Source organism: Phalacrocorax carbo, chromosome 1, assembly GCF_963921805.1.
Source record: "Phalacrocorax carbo chromosome 1, bPhaCar2.1, whole genome shotgun sequence".
NCBI lineage: Eukaryota > Metazoa > Chordata > Aves > Suliformes > Phalacrocoracidae > Phalacrocorax > Phalacrocorax carbo.
Window position 1 is genome coordinate 151,148,596 of NC_087513.1, and position 12,836 is coordinate 151,161,431.

The following is a 12,836-nucleotide window of genomic DNA, read 5'->3' on the forward strand; positions in this document are numbered from 1 at the left end:
GATTCAAACAAGTAACACCCAGTGAAGATCTGTTATCAAATTGGGATCCTCTTTTCAAATAAGAACTGGAGGGAAAGCACCCTTTCAATCCTGAAGCATCCTCAAGGCATTTGTGATTGGATTGCATTAAGAGTAACTTAAAAGCACATGCAACCAACTCATTGGAATCACTCTACAAATTATTTTTGTTGGAATATTTGGCCCTTGGCATCAGTTGCATCCATTTCACACCGTTGCTGTCCAATCAAACCCTGCCTCAGGCTGCATATAGAAATCATGTCGCTGTGCCCCCTTTATCTCCAGAAATGTGAAGTATCTGTGTTTTGCTTAGCTGTGACATACAGGAACTTCTTTTTTCTCCTTCTTTTCTTTCCTTTCCTTTCATTATTTTTTTCCCTGTAATTGTGCATTCTAATCATTGGTGGGTTTTTCCTCATTGCAGAGCAACATCTTTTGCTGAAGTGGCACCTCAGTACACTGTTGGGAAATAGTCCTGCCTCTCAGAAGAGGGTGGGGGAAGCTATGACAATAGATGTTTTTTGTTTCCAGTCTCCAGGATTCTGCAGAGATGCCTAGTCTCTATGCAACAGGTGATGCAAAAAATGGTGGTCCTGAATGCTTCTTGTTTGGAAAGATGAACAAATTGGTCAAAGGGGCAGTTGTAGTCTTTGTGCAGCAGACTAGCTGGACAGTGAAACGGATACTCTGCAAACGAAGGCAAAATCTAAAAGCTACCCTAAACAACAGTAACTCTGGTGGTAGGAGATGAGACCTCGAGGCTGGTTTTGGATTGTAACAAGACCTGCTTGCTTCTCTAAAGCCTCACTTGCCAAATTCTGGAGAGAAGTTCTCTTTGCTCCTTGCACAGAGAATGCATGTTGCCCCAAAGCAAAGTAGGAAGCAAACTAACCTGGCTGAGTGTAGGGTTCCTCACAAAGAGAAGAAAAGCTTGTGCAGGTGACGTGGCACTGATTTGAGTGTAAATCTACAACTATAGGTTCTATATATTTAAAAATCTAAACTGTAGGACTGTTTAATTACATTGGGTGGGAGGAAGGCCTCATCATTCAGCATGAGATTTGCTATGCATCAAAAGCCTAGGGCTGAGTTTAAAAAAATGCAGAGAGCTCTTGAGCATTAATGAGGTTTGCATTCTCAGGTTATAACAGTTAAACAGCTGTCGGTATAAAAGCAAACTCAAGTCAAACACTGAATTATAGCTAATCATGGTTGGTAGTGGCCATTTCTTTGCAAGGGTAGTGCACGCCTGCGGTGTGGAAACATGAAGTACATTTATAAACAAGGAGGTCCGGCCATGCCCAAGACAAACATTCAGTCCTGATAGAAATAGGCAAAGGGAGAGTCATTATACGGAAAAGAGAAAAGGGCATAATGTGGGAGCTGTCACTGCTCTCTAAGAGGTAACTAGGTAACTAAGAAAGTGCTTTTTTAGAAATTACCATTGCTAATACAAGTCTGTGAGGTCTTTCAGTGTTAGCAGTGTTGCAGTCACAGAATCGCAGGGTGGTTGAGTTTGGAGAGCACCCCTGAAGGTGATCTGGTCCAACCCCCCTGCTCAGGCAGGGCCACCAAGAGCCAGTTGCCCAGGAACACAAACAGTCCTTCTGTAGACTGTCTTTTATCTGCTGCCACTAGAGCTCTAGCATGATTTTGATTAGATTCGGTGCTGATCAGGCTTACCTGACCTAGAGCTCAAGCAAAACAAACAGAAGCATTTGGCAGGCCCTTTTGGCTGAGGTTTCCAGTGTTGCCAATTACTTTAAGCAACAGTGAGAACATTTTCCTGGTGTAGACAGGGTCATTGTTATGTTTTCAGAAGGGCTATTTTTGTACAGTGACTCATGTTAACGCCTGTTCTGATTTGGTGTTCTTCCATCTTCTCTAAAAATGCAGCGGGACTAATGCATACCCAGTATAATTTCACTAACTTCTGGGTTTTACCACTAAGGGAGAGTTTGGCCATAGAGGTGAAAATAGAGGTCACCCCAGTCACATTGTAGGCTTCCTTTGGCAGGGAAGCTAATGTAAGTACTTCTGCACCTTTGACTCCACAGCCCTGCTATGAATTCTTACCTTCATGTTGCTGTTCTCCTCAGTCGTTTCAATGCAGGGTATTGTGGGGGTGGCTTCACAGAGACTATTCTTACCTATTTCACTGCAACCATTAACATTTGGAAGAAAAAAACCAAATGGAAAAATGAACAACCTGGAGTTTGGCAAGTGTGGTTTGGGTTGGGTTATTCTGAGGACGCTCTTAAACTTACAGTCTCTTTTCATTTTAGATACCCACACTAAGTGTTGTATTGGCTATGTTATAAGGGTAGGAATAAGCTCTGGATGTAGGTGGGAAAGCAACTTCCTAACCCCATGGAAAAGTGTTTAGTGTCACTCTACCCTGAGATAAAAGCATACACTCAGGTCTTGCACTACTGTTGTAGAAAGCAATAATTGTGTTTAATACATTGAAAGACTTTCTTCTAGCATGTATATGTGTTTGTGTGGAAGGGGCGAGGGCTGGAGAGCGTAAATCTTTTCTGTCAAAGCACAGCTCTGTCTTGTGGACAGCAAGAAGGAGGTCTCTTGAACTGAGCTGAAGTAACCAAGCCAGGACCTACCTAGAGGGATTGGCCTTATGCCGTACTTTTCACTTCACTGAAAGGGTGGAGATTTGTAGATCTGAGGGTCTTCCCAGTCTCATATTTCTCGCTCTTTACCTGAGTTTTCTGCTGAGCTGTACTTCTGGTGGCACATGACACGTGGTGTGTAGCTCATACTACATGCTGGTCTGCAGGCTGCGGTGCCCTGGTGCCAGGCCCTTGACTATTGAAGCTTCTGGTGTCCTGGTTGTACTGGTTGATACGTGGGAACCAGGCAGACAGAAAGTGTGTTTGGTCACAAGAAGGATGGTTGGAAATACATAAAGGTTTTCTTGGTAGGAGCAGACGCAGAAGTTGGAACTGTTGAAACCAGGTTTGTGAAGGTTGGTCTCTTGTAGAGATTGGTGATTCTGCAAGGTATTGTCTTCCTCTTGCATGTATGGGGACATTACTACTGGACAGATTAGTTAGAAAGCCTGCTGAGTCAGTGTCTGTACAGCAGCCTATCAAGAGGATGCTTATGTCCAATATGCATTTGTTTATACCTTTTTATGTAAAAAAGCCCATTGCTCCTGCTTTTATTTTCAGCAGTAGTTAGGAAAGCAAATCCAAAGGGGAAGTACTGACAACATTTAGATGTTAACCTTTTACCAGAGTCCAGGCTGAAAATTTAACACTAATTCTATGGTGACTTTTGTTACCACGGTGGTCACAGTTAAATAACCCCCATACTTTTTGATCCTGAACCAGTGAATACTCGGTGGCTTTCTGGATGGTGAGATATTTGGTGAGGCTGAAATTTAAGGTGACTAGCTGAGAAATCAGCAAAATAGTAACAGAGAATCTCTGCTAATTCCTTGTTAGCAAGCCTCAAAGCACCTCTCCCGGCATTTTTGTTGGATCCTGAAAATACAGTTGAAGACTTCTGGTGGAGGGAAGATGAGTCTCAGACTTTTAACAGGGTAGGGCTGTTATAGGACTATACTATACAGGCAGACCCTGTACAGGGCTGTCATCTTCCCTGAAATCTGTGGGTCATTAAGACTTAGTACAGTGCAGAAGACTGAAAAGGCATTGTAGAGTTGAGCACTCACACTAGAAATAATTCATGTCTGGCTGCCTTTCTGTGCAGGTTAGGAACAACTTGAATTTTTAACTGGGAAAATTTCTCATCAGTGTTTTTTGAAAAGGGACCGCTACTTTCACTTTAAGCAAGTTCCCTTTCTCAAGGTGGAAGATCATTTGTCCAACGTTCTTGATTAATCTTTTGGCTGAATTGAGATTGTCACTGTATTTCCAGAAGCCTGTTGTAAGGAAAATTGATTATGGAGAAAAAGGAAAAGAATCATACAAGAATAAGTAACGTTAGAACCTGCAATCACCTTGCTTTAGTTTAGAATGATTTTATCAGCAGATCCTGTAGACCTGGAGCAGCACTATTCATCAGCAAGTAGTTTTGTATAACATAAGCAAATGAGGAAGACAGGGAAAGAAGGGTTAATTTTCTATTAATAGCCTCCTGTTTAAATCACTTAACCCCATTATGTACCTCGTGAAATGAAGCTTGTGGTACAGTGTCTTGGAGTTTCACTCTTCTGCTGTTCAACTGGCATTGAATCAATATACAGTCAGTTTTCATTGGGAGGGTTATCTGTGCAATGAAAGGAACTAGTTACCTTAATCTTTCATTCAAAAGTAAACTCTGTACAACTTCTCTAGCACTCAGCTCATTCATCAGAGGTCAAGGAGAAAGTGAAGTTTTATGCCTTTGCCATCACTGACTTGGAGCAATTAGGCTGGTGGCCATGAATATGAAAGCTCCCGTTTCTTGTCCTCTGAGTGCAGAAATTGTTGCTTTTGCCAGTGTCTGGATTATCCTGTTGGTGGTAACATACAGATGCACATTCTTGTAACGTGTATTGACTAAAGGGGAAATAACGAAAAAAAATGATTGGAGTATTTCATCACATGCTGCTACCTTTTTCTCCTCAAGTGCTGGCTGAAGTTCAGTTTGTGGTTATAGCACAGCTGGGCACTCATCTTTACTTTACTTTTATTTTGACTGTATTTGTTTGACTTGTAATTTCCAAAAGTAAACCTTAAAAAAAAAAAAAAAGAGGGAGAGGGGACTGTATTGAATTCTGAGCTCCTCACTCAGTTTGTTAACCCAAAGAGATATTGCAAAGCTCAACCCCAAAAGGTGCCAAACCTATTACCCTCATGTCAGAATTGAAAATGGGAATAAGTGTAAGCTGCTTTTCTACTTCTTTACTGATGCTGTCATTATTTAGGCTGAATATTTACATGGTGCATTTCAGGAACTGGGGCACATTTGCCAGAAGCAATTGATTTTTCTGGTGAATGACAGCAACACAAAACTTTGAGTTTACATGACCTTGTCAGTGAATTCATTGCATTAGACAGGTCAACTAGAATCATGGTGCGTGCCTGTCTCTTTTGTATGTACATGCCTGTATATATCCATGAGTTTATCCAAACATCTGTAATACAAGCAGAAAATAGTTTCTAATCTTGCACATTGTATAGACCAAATTAATTTTGTCAAATGCAGGATATTTACTGTCCCTATCTCACTGCAGATGCAGTTTTATATGAAAATTCCTCCTGTTGTATGAAAGAGAATTGTACTGTGCATATACTTTCATAATTAGATGAGAAATGGTTTATTTTAATAAAAAAGTTAAGCACTGATATAATCCGCATTGCACACCCTAATTACAATTTTAACAGCACTTGAACTAGTGACATACACATTATGAAATCCAGTATGAAGTGATGTTGGAAAGAAATCCTTTTTTCCTGGCCATGAATTTTTGTATTTTTTTAAGAATGTGGTTTAATGATCAGTTTAGGCCAATCTCCCGCTCTTCCATGCAGCACAGCTGTATTTTCCTGCTGTTTCTCTGTGTTGGTGTAAGCAATCGTGCAACTGGCAAGGTCTCACCAGACTGAATTTTTTCTAACATGCAAAGTTAGATCCACATCACATCAGCAAACTGCTGCTCTCACCGTATGGCTACACTTTGTTGACACAAGGTAGGGAACAGTGACGCATGGCCATATATTATGAGAGGAGTGGGAATGCTTTTTGCCGTCCAGTTTTAGGTCAATGAAAGTCAATTTTGCCCTCCCTTGCAAACTGGCAGCATTCCCTTCTTTGAGTGGACAGTCTCCACTATGTGATGGAGTTGGCCATATGGCAATGGGTGCTGTTGGAGGGGTACGGTCCTCATTGTTCTAAGAGCAAAAGGTGCCCTTTTATTTTAGCGGCTGTGGTGTTAGGGTGCTGCCAGAGTTCTGCATCGGGAGAGCGCCTCCGAGGAGGCACTGGGTGACCAAATGTTTCTATACTTTCCATCTGGGGTTTTGTCCCTAGATTCTTCTTCCTTCCCCTACTTCATGCCACCATCAGCACCTTTACCTCTTGGATAGTGGGTAAGTGGCTTCATGCTCAGTCACTGCCACTTACCAGGTCAGCTGTTGTCAAAAAAACCATTGAGACTGGAGCTAATGTTTCTTTCCTTTTCAAAAGAACAAAATGCATGTATGACACAGTGCTGCTTCTGGCTCTGAATAAGAAGAAATGAGGATGTTTCTGTTTCAACCTTGTTAATCAACTGCTGTGCAAGATCACCAAGCTAACAGCAGCTCTTAAATAGTATGACAATAGAAGCAAATATTACTTAATAAATCTTTGATGATTTTTTTTTTCCTCCCCCTCATACAGGAATATTTTTACCCGAAATACTTGGGTGAGTCGCAGCTTTTACCTTTACTTAGTGGCAGTGCTGGTGTGTGGTGCCTAACACTGGAGCTTGTCACAGCTGAAGTCTCTGCTAAGGAAAGTGATGGAAATCTGATTGCAGTAAATATGCGTTTCTAACTTTTAAGATAGACTGTACATTCCTTATGTGATTTTGTCTTTTACTTATGTATAGATTTACATATAGAGATCCTTTAATGTATTTTCTGCATGTTAAAATGTTGGTGTTGTGTATCTTTGGTGTTGTGTAATTTCCCCCTTCTTAATTAATTTAGCTATTAACTAATTTCCTTATTAAAAAAATAAAAGTGCCTTTATTGATTGATCCACTGGCTTATTATATTGACTGTATCATAGTTATGGCATCATATTATTTTCTGTTGGTGTTTAATATGTCCTTCTTAAGATCACAAATGCCAATGGTTTTACAAAACTCCATGTGCTTTTTAGATTTTTAAAAAAGATTTAGTAGGGCAAATCTGAGTAGCTACTAACATGCTTTTAGAGTCATGGTAGCATCTGGTAAAGTGATCATCCTCTTCAGATGGCTTATAACTTTACTGTACATCAGAGCAAAAAAATTTTGATGAACTTAAAAATTTTAAGGCATCTGGGAGGTTATAATATTGCATAGATTTTGCATCCACCCTCCAGATCATTGCTTAATGAATCAGTAGGCCAGGTATGATTTTACATGCTTTGAATATCTGCCATGTCATCATTGTAATAATAACAATTTCATTTTCTGTTCTTCAGCTTGTATTCAGAAATATGGGTCGCCGTATACAAGAAGTCCAGATTTCCTTACATGCGTTCATAGTAAGCATTTTTGTTTTGTATATTGTAGTTAAATGTCTCTCATGCTACCTGACGGAATGGAACCAGCTCAGCCGTCTCCATTTTTTTATAGCATTTTAGTACTGGCCTTCCTATTCTCTAGGCTTGAGACTCCATATCGCTTGTCGTATCTGAGCAACAAAACAAGGCCTTTTCCCTTTTATCACCTATTGCCATCTTGCTGTTGTCTTTCAGTGCTCTGGTATTTTATGATGCAAGCCATTTCTTTCCCACCAGTTTCCCAAGGTCTGAATAATCTGAGAAGCAAGGGGGATGAGAAATAGGATTTACCAGAAGGTTGTACGCTATGCTTGGCCTTTTATTTTTTTTTCTTGAATGCTAACTTTGGCTTGCCCCTGTTAGGGGACCTTAAAAAAGCTTATAGTCAAACTCAGACTTCTGTCGGACTTCTTTACGTTAAGATCAGTTTCACTCATCGCGTGACCGTGCTTTAAATATTGCAACCTCTAAAAATTTAAATTGACTTGGCAGTCAACCCAATATCTGTGTAGGAGGGGAAGGGGTATTTGTTCACCCCTAACACTAGAGATCAGAATTTAATTAACTCTTCTAATACCTTTCCAGTACCCTCTTGAAGCTTAGCAGTGCTAAAGATATAAAGCTGCATAAATATTCTAAATATGTTCTGGGAGCAGATCAGTCCAAATGGAGAGAAAATCACGTGTGTGTGTGTATATTTATTTTCATTTTCCCCCCTGTGATTCAGTCTCCTACTGTGATCAAGTTTGATTAGTCATGAGTTCATACCAGTGCTACCAAAGCAGGATCAGGATTTAGTCGAGCTTTCATGTTTATAAATTGCATTACAGCAACCTTTTTTGAAGGGTGAATTCCAAAGTTAAGAGGCAGTATGTCAAGATGTGCCCTGATATAATGCAGCAGTATCGCTTCGGGTGTTGGAGTCCTCTGAACTGGGAGTTCTCCTACCTGTGGTACCCATGTCCGCTGCAGTGTGCCAGCTGGTTGAAAGTGGGACATGAGGCTGAACGCTTCCTTTTGCTCACGTGTGTGGCACAGCAAAGAGGTGGGAGTTCCTGCTGAAAATGGTAGTATCAACTGGGAACACCTGTTCCAAACAGCTAATAGTGTTGTAGAAATGCAAGTCTAAAGGGTAGTGATGAAAAAATCTGAAAAAAAAAAAAAGGTGAATAATTGTTTTTAGGGATTTTTGCCCATTGCAGAGGCAGTGGTTTGGAAATAAAATTATAATATTTTCCTCCATTAAAATATTAAAATATTTTTAAATGGCTGAGTTTTGGCTAGCCATTGTCAATTCACAGAAGAAGTAAGGGAGAGGGAGCCTGAAATGCGCTTGGAAGGATGACAGGCTTTGTGCTTGGCCAATTCCAATGTGCCTCTTAATTTTTCACAGATACTGCCAAAAGCCGACGTAGCTCTGTGGGGTTGTGCCTGCAAAATGCATTTAAATTTTGTTTCTCAACAGCCTTTCTCCTCTCAAAACAAGGTAGTGGAAGGCTCCTTTAATCTGGCATACAAAGACATTGCACAACCGAAGGACCGGAGGGTGATTAACTACACTAGTTTATACTGGAAATAAGGTGCAAATTTTAACTGTGAAAGTAGTTGGACAGCAGAGGGGGGCATTTGAGGATTCTCAGTTTCATAAGATCTTTAGATCAGGGATACAGGTAGGGTTCAGCTCTGGATTCAGCGAGGTAGATGCAGGTGTTTCCAGCATAGGTGCCTACATGAGCAGTATTCCCAGCACAGTGGAGAGTTAATCTGCCATCAGTGGTTCTAGAGAGGTTCGACTGCCCAAACTGCCTCTTGCTCTGGGGAGTGCTGAATCACTCTACAGACTCTGTTTGTTGTACTGACTAGATCTCCACTGACTGTGATGAGCATTTAAGATAATTGCTTTGCAGATAGATGCTTGCTTTACACATAGATACCTGTGCTTTTGTCTGCAGATCTGGATCTTTTTCTAAAAGAGATCCTGTAGATCACCTAGGAATTAGGGATTTGGTTCTACAAGAGTTTGGAAAACTCTATTGGTTTTTCTTGAAATGCAGCTGCATGTGGCCTTAAAAAACACAATGGGATTTTTGTTAGGTTGTGTGAGTCTGCTTTTTAATAGTGAGCATTTTCCCAATGACGTTTTAATTCACACCGTTTTATGAATATCAAAAAATAAATTCACCGTACAGAGTAATGAACTAGAAGCATCAGTCAGTGTACTTAGGTAAAGTCTTGTTTCCATATGGCCTTCAAAAATGGAACTGGTAGTTCTATTCTCTGTCTGCATTTATGAGCTATTTATGTGCTATCAGACGTAGCTCAAAGCACACAAAAAGGTCATGCTCTTCATTACTGCTAAAAGCTTTACTAAAATCTGTCATGTAAATGAATTAGAAACAAAAGCTCCATTTTCTCTTCCTACTGTGAAGCCACCAGGAGAGTATAATACTGTGTCTCGTGTTCTCAAACTCTCAGGATAAGAGGAGCAAACCTTCAGCACAGTGCTGATGTGGTAGCAATGTCCATGGTTGTTCCTGCTACTTACCATGGGTTGCTATTGATAGGGTGGTATTCTGCTGGGCAGTGCTATTTCCATCTGGCTCTGCAACGCACATCAGATTCCATTTTGAGGGAAAGAACCAGAAGCTAGAGGATACACCAGAGAAGTCACACATAACCCTTTTGACTTGTTTTGCTTAACAAGTCACTTTGAAAACACTGCCGTGTCCAGGAGGCTTAGTTTGTGCCACTTCAAAAAATCAGGCTTGGCTTACTCTACCTAAACCGTTCTGTTTACTGTATACAAATTCTGGTCGGTCTGCCAAGGAAAAGAAACATGCTGATCAGGACTGCTCTGCCATGGCTCATCTCTTCCTTAACCTGGCCTCTTCTTCCCTGACTCCTCCACCTCCAGCAGTGTTTCGGCTCAGCAGTGATTTATCGGGAGGTATTCTGGTGGGTGGATGTGGCAGACAGCCTGTGTGGCTGTTTTTCTTTTGCGTGGCCTGGCCTCTACCTTGGCTGTGGCTTTGCCCCAGCTCTGCCGAGCTGGAGTGGTGAGGAAGAAAGATAATTAGGCCTTGTTTGCAGTGAGTGAATGGTTATTTCTGTGAGGCTCTTAGGATTGTGTACTTTTTGTACGCAATTTGTGTGCTTTTCCTGTAGAGTTTTCCCAGGTACTAGCTTCTGAGCATCAAGATGATATACTGGAAATTGGCATTTCTTTGGCCAAGTCACACTCTGTTCCTGGTCAGTCCTCTGGCTCTCTGCTCCCTTGTCCATGATAGAACAACTTGCTGAGGCTCAGGATAAATTCTTATCTGTTCAATGGCATAGACCTAGCTAGAGGTTGAAGCTGTGCTGGTTGCAGGGGAGGGCCTGAAGTCAGAGAGTAGATGGAACCACTGCGTTTTGGTAGAAGGGGATGAAATCACAACTTGAAATGCAAATTTATTCAGTTGTGGTCCCTTACCGCCTTTTATAGAGCTCTTTCCTTCGCTTCATCTATTTTGTCCTGCTTGATTCAGCCCACTATATTTAATGACAGCCATTACCAATCATCTGCTGATTTCTAGCGTCTGTTAGTCTGCTTCAGAAGAACAGTGGAATCTTCATTATAAACATATGCATAGCAGACAGGTATGTTTGTCATAGTTGTTGAACTTGCACTAGACAGTCCTTATGTCCAAAGCTCAATCAAATACCCTACAGAGAAAGGAGCGGTGAAAACTTTTCTGTTGCACAATGTGATAGATAGAAAGCAAATATTAAATTAGTACTCCATGGTAATCTGGATAAACTGCAACATTGTGTGCAGCTAATTTCAGTCTTCAGGTAATTCGGTGTGCAGTGCAGCCCAAGAATCTGACTATTTTTTCTTGATGACTGTAAAACAAATGCTATCCAACATTGTAATGTATTCTTTTGCCTAATTTTAATGCCTAACATAGCACCAATCTTAATGGCTGTCTAAAAGGCAAACTGGAAGTCTAAAAGGCAGTGGGCATAGCCTGAAACACAGGAGGTTCTGCCTGATCGTCAGGAAACACTTTTTCACAGTGAGGGTGACTGAACACTGACAGAGGTTGTCCAAAGAGGTTGTGGAGTCTCCATCCTTGGAGATACTCAGAAGCCATCTGGGCACGGTCCTGGGCAACTGGCTTTCAGTGGCCCTGCCTGAGCAGCGGGGTGGACCAGATGACCTCCAGAGGTGCCTGCCAACATCAGCCAGTCTGTGATTACTGAGATCCAAATCTACAGCAGTCCATGCAAATAAAAATGCCGTTCAGCATTTTGTAAGGCATCAAAGGGAGTTGCTTCTGCCTGCACTCACAGAAATGTTAAAGTTATTTCAAAGCAGCCTGTCATGAAGGTGACTTTTAGGGTCACAATGAGGATGTTAAGAAGACAAATGTAGAAGAAGTATAATCCTGACAAAAGTAGGAGTTAATCCAATTCTTAACTTTTCTCAATTTGAGAAGCCTGATGGGGCTACAATTTGTCTCCTTGCATGCCTCCCTCCCACCCCGTATGCCCATCAATTCACAGGTCATGTTTCAGAATGTCATGAAGAGTCTGAATGGGATGTTGGTCTACTGAACATTGGTCTCAGGAGAACCAGTGTATGAAAAGGGGTCTTTGCTGCTGCTTGCTTAATGTGTACCCACTGAGCACTTTTTGCACCGCAAATCTAGTACCACAGACCAAACTTGGTCTTCAGAAGGATGTTGCTAAACAGGTGCTCTAAATGTATCTGTCTTGTCCGCTTTTCGCTTTTCATAAACTCTTCCTTTTGTCTGGACCGAACTGGGTTTCTGCTGAGTAGTAAGGATGTGCTGCCAAGACTGTAGGATTGCAGAAGGCAGTGTTAATGATAGTAGTTCTTCCTTTAAAGCCTGATAGCTGCAGCAGTTGCCAACAGTTCCTGTATCGTGCACCAAAAGGGTTGGGTAGATTCATTGCTTTGTAGCTTTGCCACCCCCCCATCTGGCATAGCTGGTCAGGTGTAAGAAACTGCCATGTACGCTCATCAGAAGAGAAGCCTAGACATCATGCCTTCATGTCACAGGACTTCCTTTTCCAATGCATTCCCTGTGCTGGAGAGCACAGAGGACAGTGGGACTGACCGTTTAACTGCCGCAGTGTAGGTTGGTCCCATTGTGAATATACATTCCTTCAGGTTTTCTATGGCTCTGGTCAGGTTCAAATGCTCTCTGTAGCAGGTGGCATCCATGGCAGACTGGAGTGTGACTGAAGTTCACCCAAACATACAAGGTCTGCAGAAGTGCCCTGTCTCTCCTGAAGCCCACTGCTGGGAGGTGGTATATAAACAGAACGGCCCTCTGACTAGGTGAGCTTTGCAGTCTACAGAATGAGCTTCTGCACTGCTCCTTCTGGTTAAGGTTGTGGAAATGGTTAATATATTTATGTTTTTTGAATATCACTGATATAGAACACCTGAGTAACACATTACTGCTATATGATAACTACCAGTTCTTTTTTTTTTTTTTTTTTTTTTTTTGTGAGGACAAGGGTATTCTCTGATCCTCCCTTTAGCTATCTCTGCAAACACAGTCCCCGAGTGTTTTGCAGGTAGG

At 41.5% G+C, this 12,836-nt stretch overlaps 1 protein-coding gene across 1 annotated transcript in view; it reads left to right on the plus strand.

The window, feature by feature from the left end:
* GAS6 (growth arrest specific 6) overlaps positions 1 to 12,836 on the plus strand; it is a 43,307-nt gene that overhangs the window by 9,015 nt on the left and 21,456 nt on the right. The window contains exons 3-4 of the mRNA XM_064439926.1: positions 6,367 to 6,391; positions 7,159 to 7,221. Coding sequence (XP_064295996.1) covers positions 6,367 to 6,391; positions 7,159 to 7,221 — 88 coding nt within the window. The remainder of the gene's footprint in view (positions 1 to 6,366; positions 6,392 to 7,158; positions 7,222 to 12,836) is intronic.